Here is a 16870-nt window from a genome sequence, read left to right as displayed (position 1 = left end):
AAAATTTAAAATAATGTACATGGTTATTTAGATTTACTGTAGTTTGCTGTCCCTCAAATGAAACTGCTACCATACTGGCGTGACAACTATATAAAGTTGCCGCTTATAAAAAAAAATGTGATCTTATTTTGGAATAAGACTACGGTGAAATTAAATGTATAAATATTTTTGCCCCATCAGCACCAAGGGAAACATATATCAAAAAAGTCAGCCGTCCCCTTGAAGCTGGTTACCCAGTGGCATTAGGAAAATGCCAATGACACTGCATGTGAAACACCAATGCATTTAACATGCAGTGGTAAACAGCTTGCAATTGCCACACTCCATTGACGCAGGGTGTTTAATTACAGTGAATTCAAGTAAATAGAGCAGACCGCATCCAAAGAAAAAAAGTATGTATGCGTTTGTTTTTCTTTGCAAAGCCCAAAACTAAAATGTTCTTATTAAGTCAATATAAAACCACTTATCAGAAATCAATTGCTGAACACTCATGCATTTAAGAATAAGAAATGACTCACTATGATGTGAAGAAAACCCAGGTTATTTACCAAATCAAAACAGGAAAAGCTGTCTTTACTGCTATTAGATCACCACCTCTGCAAACTGCATGGCCAGCTGCCAAATATGCCCATTAGATTCATACAAGGAGTAATGTTATGGAAGATTAGCGATCAAAACAAAAATGTCACTGCATAATTACAGTGCATGGTCAGTATTTCCTGTAAAATACATCAAACAGATAATAATGATGATGACTATACAGAGTACACGTAAAAAAAAGTCTCAAACCATTTGGTTGGTGAAGTAATCTTAAATTATGCTTGAAGAATGGGATTCACTGGCCATAATAGTGTAGGATAGAAAGTAAAAAAAGAATCCCAGATTGTGCAATTTAGGAACAGAGTGAGCTAAGTTTCCACCTGGACCTCACCCTGTAAATGATGAAGACTGTAACCTTTACTTGCATCTATTAACAGATGTCTGCAAAGGGATCCACAAGGTATAAATGGAAAAGATCTGTTATTCTGCTGCCAAGCTGCATTGGCTAACGCATACATAACAAAGATGGTTCAAGTCTGATTTGTAAATTTGTTTATAAATGGAAGTTTATAAGTGCTACAAAAAAACACAACACACCATAGAGAGGACATATTTGTCATGAACAAAAGTATGAATTGAATTGCAAATAGAACCAAGACATTAGATGCGTATAGATGTATTAAACAGAGAACAGAAAAATATAATTGTTTTCCCTCCATATACAACATCCTTGGGCTATCCCATACAAAAATTTCACAAGCCAATATTCCATGTATTGGTGAAAGGCATTTTTAAAATATTTAATTACTATTTTAAAAATAAAATGAATAATTAGGTGCCAATAGAGTCAATGAAAAGGTGAAACAGAAAGCAAATATAATGTAAAAGATAAATAAACATTGTTTTAGTAAAAGGGACATTGCACATTACTGCAGTTTGTAAACTGCATTTATGCTGATGGAGAGTGTTACACTAGTAACATTTCTACAAACAAGCACTTGCAACACGGTCACCTAATGGCTACAAGAGAGAAAGTAATAAGCAAACTTAGAGATGAATAAATACAATTAATCTTAATTGTTCACGATACACACAACTTATAAATATAGTAAATGTTTTAACCTTTAAACTCAAAGAGTTTTGATAGAGCAAAAGATAAGGTTGTTTAGACTTACTGTGGTGTTGGAAGGCTGCATGCTTTGTGGTTTATTTGGAACCGTTTTGCATGAAATTACAGATGGAACGTTTGCTTGTAGCTGTGCTGGCCTGTTATTTTCAGCCATCGGAGTAGTAACCATTGAAGCAACCGGAGATATACTGGATATAATAATCGGGCTAGATGCCCCAGATGCTGTGGTTTTAATGCAAATATTACTAGTTGCTAGCTTGATGGTAGAACCACAGGTAACAGCTGGCAGTACATTCGATGGGACAAATGCTTTGACAACATTTGAATTAGTTGGTCTAGCAGACATAGGTAAAGTGCAGGTGACAGCTGGTGCCAGTGTCTGTGAAGGGGTTACAGTTGTTGCTGGAACCACTACTGAGGTGCCAGAATTTACCGTTGCAGGTGTAATCGTTGTTGTAGGAGTTCTAACAGTGACAATGGAGGTATTGGAGCCCATTGCAGATGTAGCTGTGATACCCAAAGAGGAAGGAGTTGTTATAGTGGCAGCAGGCAAAGTGGATGAAACAGTTACGGCAGTGGCTGAGGGAGCAGAGGCTCTGATTATAACTGTAGCAGGTCCTTGGCTGGTTGCTACTGTTTGAGAAGTGGGGCAAATTCTGACTACTGTAGGCATCGGCACTGAAGTACTTGCATTAGAAGCGAAGGTTGAGGAAGCTCTGACAACACTGCTTGGTTTACCTGCAGACTGTAATTATAAGATAAGAATGGTGTTTAAATTAAAAATAAAAAAAAGAGGTCTCAAAATTCAACAGGCAGAAATTCAACAGTTTTTCAGTAACACTGAAAGTAACACTTATCATTTACACTATGCTTGTAAGAAGCCTAATGAGGAGGCAGTATAAATTATACATACTTGCATCACAGAAGTACTTCTTTGAAAAGTGAGTGTTTGGGTAACAGGTGTTAAAGGTGAAGGGACGGGTGCAGTTTTCACAGTATTGTTTACAGCCAGCTGGTTTCCTTGAGTCTAGAAACCAAAAGATTTAATACAGAATTAGAAAACTACGAGTCTTCCAACCTTAAAACATCCTATAATTTTTAAAGCAGTGCTGGGATACACCGCCATGTTATGTGGTCCTCACATGTGATCCTTCAAAGGGGTTGTAGCCTGTGTTTGCAGTGATGTGTTGGATTTCAAACTTGCCATTATAATTTCCTTCCCTACAAATAAATGCTCTGCCCTTCAAATCACAATCTGACCACCACAGGGACAGGTTATATATAGTCCAAACTGGAAGCACAACATCATCTGGCGGAGTCAATGACATCACCAAAAAAAATGAGACCACACAAGTGACCCTGTCGTCGAACATCCTAAAATGTTGATTTAACTTCTGGTAGACAAAAACAAAACAAAAGGGATAAACAAAAAGTATAGTTGTTTAACGTTCAAATGAAGTATAACAAATACAAAAATAATTAAACCAATGAAATAACATTTTAAAAAAGGGCACTATGTATCCTGACTTTACTTTAACTTTATCAATGTTAAAAGGCTACAGATAATCTACAAAAAGTAAAAGGACAGTATGTCTGACAAATCTTTATTCTTTCTGTGACTGGTTGTCGCCTACATTCTACACAAATAATGACAGACCTAGTTAGCAATAAACACCTTAACTATATTATCTATAATATAAATGTCTAGTGGCGTGTGTTAGTCTGTCTGTGTGTGGAAAAAATAAAACCAAGCTGCAGTGCCACCTGCTGGGCGGAGTTATACACTCACCTACTAAATTCTTAGTGTGTGTGGGAAAAAAAAATTCAGAAAGGGCTGAAATTTGGTATACTAAGATGTTTTTAATTTGTTAATTTAATTTGTTAATTGTTAAAAGTGTTTATAAAGATTTAAAAAATATATATATATTTCTTGAAGGAGAAGTGACAGTTGGGAGTGGTTGTTGTTTGCTGGGGGTGACAGTGGGGAGTGGTTGGTGGTTGAGGCCTGGGCTATGGCCCAAATGCATGACAAGAACCTTTTTAACACCTTAAGTAGCTTGATTTGACTAGAATGCATGAGTATCATGCACGGGTTAACTTGTTTATAATATTTACTTCCAATACAACACAAAAGTCCATTAAACAATAAACCAATATCACTTTCAAGAAATGTATTTTGGTAGAGTGTACCAGATCTTATTGATCACTACCAGGTACACATGATCTGCATTCATAATGTATGGTTACATATCTAAACCATTAAAGCTTCATCTTTGCACACTAAATGGATTAATCTGGACTGTCTTGTATTTAGAAAACAAGTTTACCTTAATTGACCCCTATGTACCAATGAGAGAGCCAAAAGTTAGACATAAGTGAACGGTTGTTAGTTTCAAAATGCTGCCACTTTAAAAGAACCACATGGCTTTTATTTCTATCGCTACACACTGAGATATTCCATGTAGGCAGTTAAAGAGGACGCACTGTTTAGGCAGCAGAGTAGATCCAGAACCAGTAAAGAAACCAGACAGCGACTAAGGCCTCTGAGCTGGTTACCTTTCTGGACCCCTGGGTTGTACATATACATCCTGTTACACTTACTGAAGACTTTTCTAAGGTTCCATTTATACAAATTGGCAGCCTCCTTGTTTTCACTTTGCTGCTGACCAGAAACTAGACTGTCCGTTGCACCCTCTGGTTCCAGGAAGTGTCCAGAAGCAGTATGAATCTGATTGTGGACAACTACACAGACATATTCAGTACTGATTATTCAGAAATAGGCTTTAGCCATTGTTATGTCAACAGAATGGCTTCCACTTTGGAGTGGTCAGGGTAAACACAATCCAAGTCTCCCATGAACTTCTGAAAAATCACACAATAATGGTCCAATGTTGGCTGGCATGTCGCTAGTTTTATATCACTATTACACACAGATCAGGTCTGATATACAGATATCTGTGCCCCAAGATTAGTTAGACATCTTTAATAAGGACAGAAGTTAATAAAAACTGTCCCTGCCTCAATCCCCTCAATTATTGTCTGATTATACACAACTTCCAGCTTAATAACTTGAATACACTGCTTCTATGCAAAAAAGAAAAAAAGTCATGTGGTCCTTAATTCATGGGTCCAGTAACTGCAAAGTACATATCTCAATGCTCAGAGGAGCTGGTTGATTACATTTTCGGTCAATTTCTAAAATTCCAGAAAACTTTCCCATATATAATGCTTACAAAATATAAAACATTGTTATAATATGCTACAAACATATGTATCTATATTGTGGACATTCTTCAAAAGCAATTATGAGCGGCGCTAGAATCTGTAGTAAATTGTAACATCAGAATAATCTATTTTACCTTCATATTTTATGTATGAAAATGCCACCTGTTTTGTTATTTGTGCTTGGAATGCATTACTGAATAAACCAAAACCAGTCACTAGCATTATTACCTGTCTTGCACTTGTATTCTGTACTTGTGCCTGGGCTCGGGCCAAAGCTTGTTGGGAGACCAACATAAGCTGTCCATTGCTGCTTCTAATAAGAACAGTACCTGCAGAAAAAATGCAAATTAACAATAAATTAGATAGAATTTTTCTAGTTGTCAAGTATGTCTGGACTAATTCATGAACTCTTTCTGTCCTCACTGAAATCTGTCTTCCCAACATGATTTTGCTGCTGAGGCTACTTTATATCATGATGGTCTGTCTCTCTTCCATAATCTACTAGTCCTAACTGTGCAAATGGAGTTGTGGGCCTCCTGTCATCACAATGAGTCTCTAAGTTTCAATGCCCACACTTATTTTTTTTACTGGCACACTGTTGACCTATACTATGCTCTCTCCTTCAAGTGAATGTCATAGAAACCTCTTACTAACATCTCCAATAACCACCTTCTGTTCTAACCTTGAATTTCTCTGCTGATGACCCATATTCCTAGTTAGTAAATCAACTATCATGTTGATAATCCTTCTGTATAATATGCTTTTCACTTTCTTACCTTGTTCTCTCTGACCACCAGCTAATTTCCATTACACTTCACATCACTGTCCCGCCAGCAAGATTTGTCCCTAATATTCAGTCTTTGACATTGATGTTAGGAATAAGTGTTCGTCTCTCCCCTTCTACTGTTGTGTTATGACCCCTAAAATGCTGTCTTCAACTAGTGACAACTTTTCTCCTCCCTGGCATAACTTTCATGCTTGTACTCTCGGCTCCCTTATGCATCAGACAGACTGACTGAAGGAAACCATGTACACATGACAACTTTCTCAATTTCAAAACGCTCTCCTCCTTTCAAGCTGCCTTAATTGAAGCCAAAGTGTTGCCCACACAACTATTATTAACACTAATAAATTAAACTCACATTGCCTTTTACCCCCGTGTCACACTCTCCGCATCCTTGACTTTGGTTGTTTACTGTATGGGGTTACCCATGATTCTAGCGCTAATTCTTTCACTCACAAAGGTTACAGATCTGCTGAATCGCCCCACAAACTGTGCGCACACACCCATACACACCTATGTAATGCCACCACCTATTGAATAAGGACAGTAGACTCCAATATACTGTCCCACACTGGCACACAATGCAAAGGGGTAACACTTAACACCAGAAGACTGTTACACAAATGTACAAGCTGGCACACAATAGGCTTGTTAGTCAAATGCATTAACAATTCACACACCAGCATTCAAAGGGTTAACATGGTCTTCATAAAAGGCTAATGGATTTGTTAGAGTATCAAGGACAAGACTTAATACATTGTATATTTAATATACAAAAGGTACAGGGCATTAGCATTTGAAAAAAAACAAACAGATAACAATTGACATACAAATAATACATAACAGCTATAAAAACAAATGGGATGAAATTACAGAGAATAAATGTATGTATGATAATTTGTAGACTGGGGCAGGCAGAAGAGATGGACAGTCCCTCAATTAGAGTGTGTCTACTCTTGTGGTCTATCTGCCCCTTCACACACAGGATTTTAAAGCAAACTCAAATGGGACAGCATTCAGAAGGGAAGTGTATATGCTAATGTTTGGAGGAAATGTCCAGTGGGTGTCAACTATGGTTTGCTCAAAAAAAGACATTCCAGGGACATAACTCTCCCTTCAATATACCAGTCATAACCTCCCTTATATATCAAATATGATGGAATTACAACATCACATATCATTCTAAGAGACATGTGACTACTGCAGTTTCCCTGTACAGTTGGTATGTATAATTCATAATCCTTGGGTGGTTTTTACCAGAGTGGCACACTGATTACACAAAATATGAAATATGAAGTTAAGATTTCTATTAACCTTCATAGATGGTTTTCATGTTTTGCATTTGCCTACAAAGTTCTCACCTAAGGGGGTACTTTGTTTTTACAATACCTATTGAGAGGAAGTCTACTCTAATTAGGAAATGGCATACACAATCGTTAACAATGCCTGTGATTCTGAGATAATGTCTGCTGAACCCAATTACCTCCCAATGGGCTAACTGACCAAATGTTTTTATCTGAGTTGAAGTCCTGTACCTTCCTATACATCAGTTTAATATTTATCTGGTGGCCTACCATTTATTATTTTATTTATTTGGGACCCTTACCAGACAGCCCCCCCTCCCCATCATTGACTTTTTGCTGCACCCCTCCACAGTGACTTCTGTAACCTCCATTCTTTCTCCACAAACAGTTACAGATTACTTTAAGAAAGCAAACTTAATTCACAAAGAGTCTTCCTCAATCTGAGCTCACCCTGCCTAAATTTTCAACAACCACTGTGACAGTCAAGAGTTTCTGAATTGCTCTCCTATCCTCCCTGCATACATTGTTTAGTGCCATATTAACGCATACATACAATATGACATATAGTTACACATTAAATCATTTCAATAACACAAACCTTACTGTATAGCTATCAGAATTGGGATTCAGAGATTCTGTCTCTAGGGAGATGTCCCAAGGACGATCAGATCCCTGTACTTGCAATTCACCAGATACCACCTAACTATTAACGGAGTAGTGTAGAGTATATAGCATGTTAAATTATAATGATATGGGTATAGAGCACAGTCATCACAGCTCTCCGACAACTGTTAGGCTCTCTCTCTGATGTAGGCTTCCTTACCAAAAGAAAATCTAAAGATCACAATAGTAACATATTTAAGTGTTATTTTTTTTTCTACAATTTCTGAATATATATTTTGTAGACATTCAGTTTGCATTTTTCCCCTTCACTCCTCCATGGCAGCCATTACTATGGTATTTCCGCAAGCAATACATGGTGGGTGTGGGGGGTGCAATAAATAACCAATTAGCAAGTATATGCTGTAGAAAGAATTTCTCTGAACATTTTCTAAACTCCTAGAATACCTTGCTGGTGGGACAGTTTCCCGGCAGTCTCCCTTTGTTCTATTTCACATGTACTACCTGTCAGGCGCTGGTGTTACAGAGAAGAGTATAGAAATTGTTTTCACCAGATGTAGAGAATGTAGTTTTTTTCCCCCTGTATCTTTAGGTTGTGGAAAGAAAGGTAGCTGCACTACTTGTCCATTAATGTGGTATGTAAATACTACTTTCAGTAGAAAACCAGGATTGGCTCTCAATACCACTCTGACTCAATACATATTCAGGAAGTTTTATTTGAATCATAGTGCATTTAATTCTCCAGTGCTCCTGACAGAAGTCCCTGACACCAGAAATATTTCAGATACTTTTTGCAGCTGTTCAAGGGACAGCGGCAAACGCAGGATTTGTAGAGGGGAGTTTCCACACCACGCCATCAGTGGGCGTGACCAGCATGCATGGGGGCTTAGCTTTAATTTTAGACATTACTTGGCTGTTCCCCAACTCTTCCTGTCCCCATAATATAGATGGGCAATGCTGCGTGCTGCTGGTAGGTGCACGCAGCTCTCCCCTTTCAAGCAGAGGTGTGTGAAGTGGGAGCAGGGTCCAGCCACCTCAATTATATAGTACCCCAGGCTCGGAGGGGGGTTTCCAGGCACTAGGAAGCCCCCCCCCCCCTCGGTTTGCCTATGAGGGGGTCATCCATAAGTATATTAAGAGTTAGATTGAGAAGCCACAAAAGGTCTGACTGAGGAATGTATCCTTTTTCCTGCTTGGAAAAAATGTATGATTAGTTATTCAGAAGCTAATTTGGTATCCAACATTTGTACTTTAAATGTAGCTAAATCAAGAAACTATGGAAGTCTATCTTATAGGAAACTTAAGATGTGTGGAGTGGTCACTGAAGTTGGATTAACTTTAGATTCCCAACAAGACAAAAATCTTTTCCATATTCTGTAGTAAATTTGTTTTCCTAGCTTACAGGAGTGTATTGATCACAGATTCTGAAACTACTGACTCTGAGCAAACTCTGAGCAACTCCCGCTCAATCTCCAAGCCATCAAAAATAGATGTTTTTCATTTGGAGGTGAAACTGGACCTTGATTTAGTTAATTAGCCTAAAAAGGTAGAGTCTACGGCCTTTCTTTGAGCATTTCCAATGCTACTGCTAGTCGGCTAGTATGTCCTGCTTGCCTGATAAACATAACGCCGCTAGCGCCTTTACATTCTTTTCTGCCAAAAACATAATTCTTGCTATCTCTGACATCATTGCTCTGCTTCTGCTTCCTCCCTGACAATTTATGAAGGCCACCAGGGCTCTGTAGTCTGAGTATACGCTTAGATATTTTCCCTGTAATTGATACTGGAAATGTTGGATTGCTTCCCAAACTGCTTGTTATTTTTTTTCTTGAAGATGTGCTCCACATCCTGTCGGTACAGAGTCTGTTGTGAGTATTAACCACTCCGGCACTAAAGTGACATTTCTCGTCATAATTCTCTCACAGTTGAGATCTCTTGGTGGTCTCTGACAACACTATGTTTTTTTCCAATGAGAACTTTCTGTGATCCCACTTCTTCACAAGTTCTTCTCCTATTGCTGAGGAAAACATTCCCAATAGTTTCAGCCGATTTTATATTATTGTAAGATAATGAGTTTGTACTTGAACATAGAATTTTTGGGACATGCTACAATTACTATTTGGGCTCCCAGAAGTTTCAACTATTGTTTTTGATACTCATTCTTGTTCATCGCCCACCAATGTTATTGTTTAAAAAAAAAAAAAAAAAGAATTATCTGGCCAGCTCTGAGGTAGACTATCTTTTTTGACTCACTCAATGCCAAAATGTCATCCAGATATGGCCATATCTTGACACGCTGCAAATTTCCTTGCTATAGCGACACTAGCTCAGGCTGGCAAAGTCTAGTGCTGGTGTTGGTAAATTCAGTGGGACCCCATGCTTTTTGTCCCCTCTTTTGCATGTGCCAGGTGCTTTGTATGGGGGAGGGTCCACTTTTTTATTAATAATAAACCATTATTTATTTATCGGCCTTATGGTAAATGGCCACCCTTGAATCTCAATTTAAAATTTGTGGCTCAACGTGATTTAACCCTTGCATGTGAAATAAAAGTTGGTGTATATATGTGGTAGCATATCAGAGAAAAGCTGGTGGCCACACAGGATGGCATGTGAGAGCAACCTGGTGGGTATATGGGTAGCACCTGAAAGAAATCTGGCAGGCATATTGGCTGCAAATTCAGTGAAAAGCTGGTGGGCACATGGGGTGGCACCTGAGAGAAAAGATGGTGGGAATATGGGGTGGCACCTGAGAGAAAAGATGGTGGGCAGGGGCAGAGGTGTGGAAGAAAAGGCAGTTGGCAGGGGGGGGGGATGCGAGAGAAAACACATCAGGGGGAAGATGTTTCCTTGGTGCACTACAGGTATCAGCGGGCACTGGGTGCCAAGGTATGTGGTTCAGTGGTTCCCCAAGTGCATGAGTAAAACGCATCCCCTCCTTGATTTTAATAGTAGGCTGTTTAAGCTGTCTAGGTGGTGGGGTGGCACGTTTTTTTTTTTACGTATAGTTCCATTTACCCGCCCCCGCCCTCCGTATTGCCGTTTTAAATCTGTTGCATTATGTCAGTATTTTTTACTGTTGTCTTTACAACCTGTAGTCATTTTACATATCGACATTCTGTCCGAGTGTCTACCTTTTAACTGTGTTGACAATATGACTGTCATCATCACCATTTATTTATATAGCCCCACCAATTCTGCAGTGCTGTACAGAGAATATTTTGTCATTCACATCTGTACTTGACTTATTGGAGCTTACAGTCAAAATTCCCTAACACACACACACACACACACACACACAGACTATGGTCAATTAATCTATCAGTATGTTTTTGTAGTGCGGGATGAAACCGAAGCACCCAGAGAAAATCCACGCAAACACGGGGAGACCATACAAACTCCTCACAGTTAAGATCATGGTCAGAAATCGAACTCATGATCCAATCATGACCTTAGGTAATGTTATACAATGTCTATGAACCAGTATACAACAGTCATGTAGCGATTTTGTCATGAATTAAAAAACATTACAGGATGGGTATATTTACTAAACTAAGTGTTTAAAAAAAGTGGAAATGTTGCCTATAGCAACCAGATTCTAGCTGTAATTTTGCAAAATAAGTAGAATCTGATCGGATGCTATAGGCAACATCTCCATTTGTTCAAACCCTCCGTTTAGTAAATATACCCTCAGATGTCTTTAGAATACATTGATATATTTTATAAATGATGTAAGCAAATTCATTACAATCTTCTACCCTTATCATTACAAACACTAATATGTTTATTCAAAACACCCTCATGCATATCCCACATAATAGAAATATCTCACTCTTTAAAGGGAAATTGACTTGGGAGAAACTATTATCTTTTTATTGCTTTATTAGTGTTAAAAAAAAAATAACACTTTTTTCACATTTTTATTTTATTGAAAGTCAAACAATTAAAAACTAATTACAATACCTAAAAAAGCAGAAACAATCAAACATCAACTGGTGCATATAAAAGAAGTGAAAGCAACAGGAAAAACACAAAATGCTCCAGAAAAATATGATCAATTACAGAATTGTCAACCAGAGTTTTTGTAGTTATTGGGTGAAAGCACAGGGGATAAATGGGGGGGGGGGGGGGGGATGTCCAGGGTTCCCAGGTCTTGCAGAATGATTTTGTACATTTGTTTACAATAGCCGTCATGTGTTCCATATGGTAGACATACCATATCCTAGATATCACTGCCGCAAAAGGAGGAGCAAGTCATTTCTATGCCGACGCAAGCTGTCAGATGGCAGCAGAAATAAAGTTGCGCATGAGCTTAATTTGGTGTTTTGTAGCATCTGGGGGACTAGGCGGAGCAAGTAATATTTAGGCAGGAACGGAAGGTCAACTTGCAAGACTGGACAGATCAGATTTTTTTTAGCGCAGACCAGTAGCTAGATAGTTTGTGACACGACCACCAAATACGAAAAAATGTACTGTCGAATAGACACACCCTCCAGCATCTATCGGAAGCACCTGGAATAATTTTACATAATCGGTGGGAACTTAATACCAGCAATGTAATAATTTATATGAATTTTCCCTAATCTTTACACATATAGAGAGCTGGATGCGGTGCGTTCCCAGATCTCAGACCATTCCTCTAGGTCTAAGGATTTACACGTCATACTCCCATGGAAGTGCAACTCCTCCCAACAGGATTCCAGGCAGTGAAAGCTCATCATAAAGTGTGGAGTCTAAACCTTTGGTGTTGGCATGTCTCATGCCGAGACAAGTGAAAGTTCCTAATCTGCAAGAATTGAAAGAAGTGTTTATATGATAAGCTCAGCAAAGTCAGAAGGTCCAAAACTTGGGAAAATGTGGATGTACGGGTTACATCGGTGAGGAGGCTGACACCACTTGTTAGCCACAGTAAAGAGAAGGAGGGATCAAGATCCTGGGTAATATTTGGGTTGCCGAAGATGGGAATAAGTGGGGAGGGATCCAAAGCCGTTTGCTGACCTTGCTGGAACAATCCCAAACAGACAGGGAAAAGCACCACTACTGGATGGTACCAAGCTGAGCTGGGGAAGCTGTAAAGGGGTAGATATAAAAGTAAGGCCAAGGTAAGGAGATTAATAGTGCCTGCATGACCCATAATTTTGTTGGGGAGGCCTCATTCCATTGAACACATTGGGTGAGCAGCCCGTCTGGTAATAACTTTTGAAATTCGGAAAAACCAAACTGTCCCTCTTTTTACACATTTTTAAGGAGACATTTAATGGTTGCTCTGTTCTATTTTCTGACCTCACAAGGTAAAAATTGCACATTTCCAAAACTTTTCACTACTTTAATAAGTGGGAGCAGTGTTTGAATTAATCATTTTTTTAACCACAATAATTCTCACAGATTCTCGAATTTAATAGTTTTTCCCACGCTCACGTTAACTTTATGTTGAAAAATATTCTGCAACGCAAAAACTGAACATTCGCTTCTAATTGAATAGCCGCCTGTATGTGAGATCATCAGGGCACTGTTCCTATTAGATTACTTAATTCATTTCCAGATTTCCTAATACAAAGATAACATTATTTCTATCCCTCATTTGGAAACAAAATCGCAAATCCTAAATGAGCGACAGATGTGCAATACATCCTATTGGCAAATACCTCTTTTTGGTTCTCAACATATTTTAACACTAAATCCTTGGAATAGGGAAGAATGAAATCCTGCAATTTGGCATCCTAGATAAGAGGTTGAGCACCACCACCTAAAGCTAAGCCCAACAGCCTAACAATATTAAGTTTAAAAAAAAGAATGAAAAGAAAATAACTTTAATGAAGGTGTACACTTTTGAAAAACCCTCCTTAATTCAACATGCACTCCCCCATGTGTAGCAAACAGAGAGATATTATATATGTTGGAAGAGGTTTGGAAGGCTTGCTATATCAACTGTGAGCAATGTAACAGCAATGTAAAAGTTGTGTTAAACCAGCGACCCTGCATTTTGTACCATGTGGCCTATTTTTCATATGGAGTGACATCCTAATTTAAGAAGGGTATTCCAAAAGTGAACAACTCCTTTACACATAAATAGCAGACATAGATTGAGAGGCTGTAAAGGGAACAGTATGGTGGTTTATTTGCTCTGTGCATATACAACACAGTGTCACCAGCAGCAGTGTCCGCTCATTGCCCACATAATACCGGTAACATGAGTGTTGTCGCTTTAAGGGACGTCAATCCACACTGCAGGGATTTTCTGTTGTCGGGGTTGGGAGCACACATGTTGGAGATGTTGCCGGTTACATTTTTAAGTGTGTAATTTGTACATGATGCTATCATAGCGTTCGGCATTTTCATATCTGTATAACTTGTCGGCTTTGTAGTTATCGGAATGATTACTACTATCACCACTGCCGTTTATGGCCATACCTGTTTCTTGTGAAAAAATAAAATAAAATATATATATATATATATATATATATATATATATATATATATATATATTCCTGACGTAGATGGAGTTGCTATGACAAAAGCCTATGTTATTTGTGAATCATCAGAATAACCCTGACCACATGAACTGTGCAATTCCTAATTCTCACTAATTGGTTAAACTTTTTTTTATTTTTGTATCCAGTTTCTACTCTCCTTGTAAATGAAAATTATGTCATCCTCCATCATTAAGAAGATTAATATGCTACATTCACAGTCATTGGCATATCTCCCAACTGTCCCTATGAAGAGAGGACAGTCCTGACTTTAGGGGCTTGTCCCACAGTCTGTACTGTTGGTAATGTGTCACGCTCTCTGCCGCACACATCTGCCACTTATGATGGCTACAATGTGAGAATGCTTCTAGGGCAGGGAAGGGTACTAGGGATGGCATACCGCTTCATAAGCACTAGGCATGCCCCCAATGTGACAAAGATATGACCTCGGCAGGACATTACCGAGCCCTTCTCATCAGCTGTGCACGCACACTGTCCCAATTTTTACACTTACACTGTTGGGGTGCAGAGCGCAGCACAGCATAGTTGAATACAGTCACTAATTTCCAGGGACAGTCCCAAGTTTGAGATTTTTTTCTATTTTCTCAGTACTGACCATCTACACAGGACAAATCTACTTGTTCTATAAATGTAATGCAACTTTTACTAACAATTCTTATGTTCTGGGCTTTGCAAATGAATATTTACTACATGGGACTATAGTGTACCACACCCAACATGCTTGCATGCACGAACCCAGTAGCAAAGTATCCCTGTGTTATTACTTAAAAATGTTGATAAAGCGCTACGGAATTTGCTGGCACTATATAAATTGATGATGATGATGATGATCTATGCCACAATGCTACACGGGGAACTGTATTTAAAGTGCTGAGTTATTCCAAATCAGAAATTCCCTTTAAACTGTAATTGGTTTGCCCCACACAAATGTCCCAATTTAAATAATACAAAGAAACCTGACCAGATGTACAGTGCAATTTCACTAGTTCTTAAAGTTTAATCTCTAAATATTTTAACAGTATACTGAACATACATTAAAACAACTACAATGCTATAGTATGTTCATTATATATCAAACCGTGTTGGACTTCGCGCGATGCCCTATATGCCTTGTGATGTGTATGAAGAGATTTCCTAGAAATCAAAGCAAAATGATATTAGTTATGTAGCATTACTCACCAGGAGGAATCTGGAAGTTAGCAGGTAACTGGAGCGTCGTCCGAGTTGCCTTCGGGGGAGCTCCTTGCTGCGGCGCTGTCATTTTGGAAGCACCCGTCACTTGGGATGTCTGGCTAATAGGGGCAATTTTTGTTACCAAGGTGCACACTGGCGCAGAAAGCACAGCTGTTTGTGAGGGTGGTACCAGGTTAACATTTGCAGCGGGTTTAGACACTTGAGAAGCTGTAATTGGAAGATCAGAGACAGACACTCCTGTGAAGCTCTTAGCAAGCACAGATGAAGGAACCCCATGGTTTGCAGGCACTGCGTGGCTCACCACAGCTGTAGTTGCAGAAGTGGTTTGGTTTGCATGCATTACATTAACAGTGTTCTCACATAAATACTGAGCACAGCCCAAGCGCCCAGCACATCTAAGAGCCTTGCAAGTGTACCGTTATCTTGGCTTGTGATGTTTAAAGTGTGTGCTTTACAGTGACAGTGTAAAACAGAGTCATACACATTCATAGAGCAAAACCCTATGCCCTTATTTCTGCAACCTCTGTACCCGAGACTGAGCTCTGCCCCCTTATTAGCAGCATGTTGGACCTACAGCCATGTTTATATAGCCATGTGGCCGCAACGCAGGCGCTGTTTCCGAGAACAGAAGTCGGGAAGTGTCCAGAAGCAATTGACGCCTCCTGAGTAACCCAGTCTGAAGGGGGCGGAGACATTAGATCACATAGCCGGTGATCTAATGTGGCTGTGACTATGCAATTTCTAGCAGCTAAGCAGAAAGAAGTTCGTTGTAGGAGATATACAGATAGATATAGATAATATAAAATAAAGTTAGCTCTTTGCCTTGGGCGCTTGTCGAGTTTAGTATTTAGCAAGACAGCCCTCAGACTCCAGCAGACCAGGAGGTAAGCATGATTGACTGATTAAAAAAATCTGTTAACTTTTAGCTTAGGTTATTGTGTCTTGAACTTAAGTATTATTCTCATAGAAGCACCCGTGAATCCATAGCATAAAGGGATTTTAATTGGTTAAAAAATAATAAACCTGTTTGTTAGTGGCTGTTTTGTTAAAATGTAATTAATAAAATGATTTTTAAATATTTCAGCGGTGGGTTTTGTACCTGCTGGAAAAAAACGTAGTATGACTTTAGGGAAGAGACATTTGTGTACTTGAAGTTTAAAAAAAGTTCTCAAACCAGCATTAAGTGCATTCACAATAGATGCTTTTTTTTATTACAATGTGTAAATACAGTATATTAACCATCACTCTTGTACACAGTGTGTATTTTGAGTAATACACCTATAATATGTCAAACCTTAAATACAGCACATAGATGCGTGCTGTACACTTATCTTGCACTCCTAGAATTTACACATTGTAAATAACATATCTAAAGATATGTGTTAGACAGAATACTGATGCATCACAAAGGGCATAGCTGAATTGTGTGTCCACAGCTTTACTCTTCTCCACTTACATGTGAACGTCCTTGGTCTGCCACTTGAAGTGCAAGGGACACAAGTGTTAAATATGTGTTGCTTAAAATACTAGTGCAAGAAGTGCGCATATGCGGTGCAATACATTTTACGTGAGACATAATTATGTA

The 16870-nt window shown here is 38.8% G+C and overlaps 2 protein-coding genes across 2 annotated transcripts in view; one reads left to right on the top strand and one right to left on the bottom strand.

The window, feature by feature from the left end:
• TAF4B (TATA-box binding protein associated factor 4b) overlaps nucleotides 1–15902 on the bottom strand; it is a 79520-nt gene extending 63618 nt beyond the window's left edge. Inside the window, exons 1-4 of the mRNA XM_075214409.1 lie at nucleotides 15271–15902; nucleotides 5123–5223; nucleotides 2583–2696; nucleotides 1716–2414 (exon numbers count right to left, since the gene is read on the bottom strand). Coding sequence (XP_075070510.1) covers nucleotides 1716–2414; nucleotides 2583–2696; nucleotides 5123–5223; nucleotides 15271–15625 — 1269 coding nt within the window. The 5' untranslated portion in view covers nucleotides 15626–15902. The remainder of the gene's footprint in view (nucleotides 1–1715; nucleotides 2415–2582; nucleotides 2697–5122; nucleotides 5224–15270) is intronic.
• Nucleotides 15903–16051: 149 nt separating this feature from the next.
• Nucleotides 16052–16870, top strand: part of SS18 (SS18 subunit of BAF chromatin remodeling complex) — a 50106-nt gene continuing 49287 nt past the window's right edge. Inside the window, exon 1 of the mRNA XM_075213450.1 lies at nucleotides 16052–16169. The gene's annotated coding sequence lies outside the window, so the exon portion shown is untranslated. The remainder of the gene's footprint in view (nucleotides 16170–16870) is intronic.

This window comes from Mixophyes fleayi, chromosome 5 (genome assembly GCF_038048845.1).
Source record: "Mixophyes fleayi isolate aMixFle1 chromosome 5, aMixFle1.hap1, whole genome shotgun sequence".
Lineage (NCBI taxonomy): Eukaryota > Metazoa > Chordata > Amphibia > Anura > Limnodynastidae > Mixophyes > Mixophyes fleayi.
Note: the sequence above shows the minus strand (reverse complement) of the source record. Positions and strands in the feature narration are given on the sequence as shown.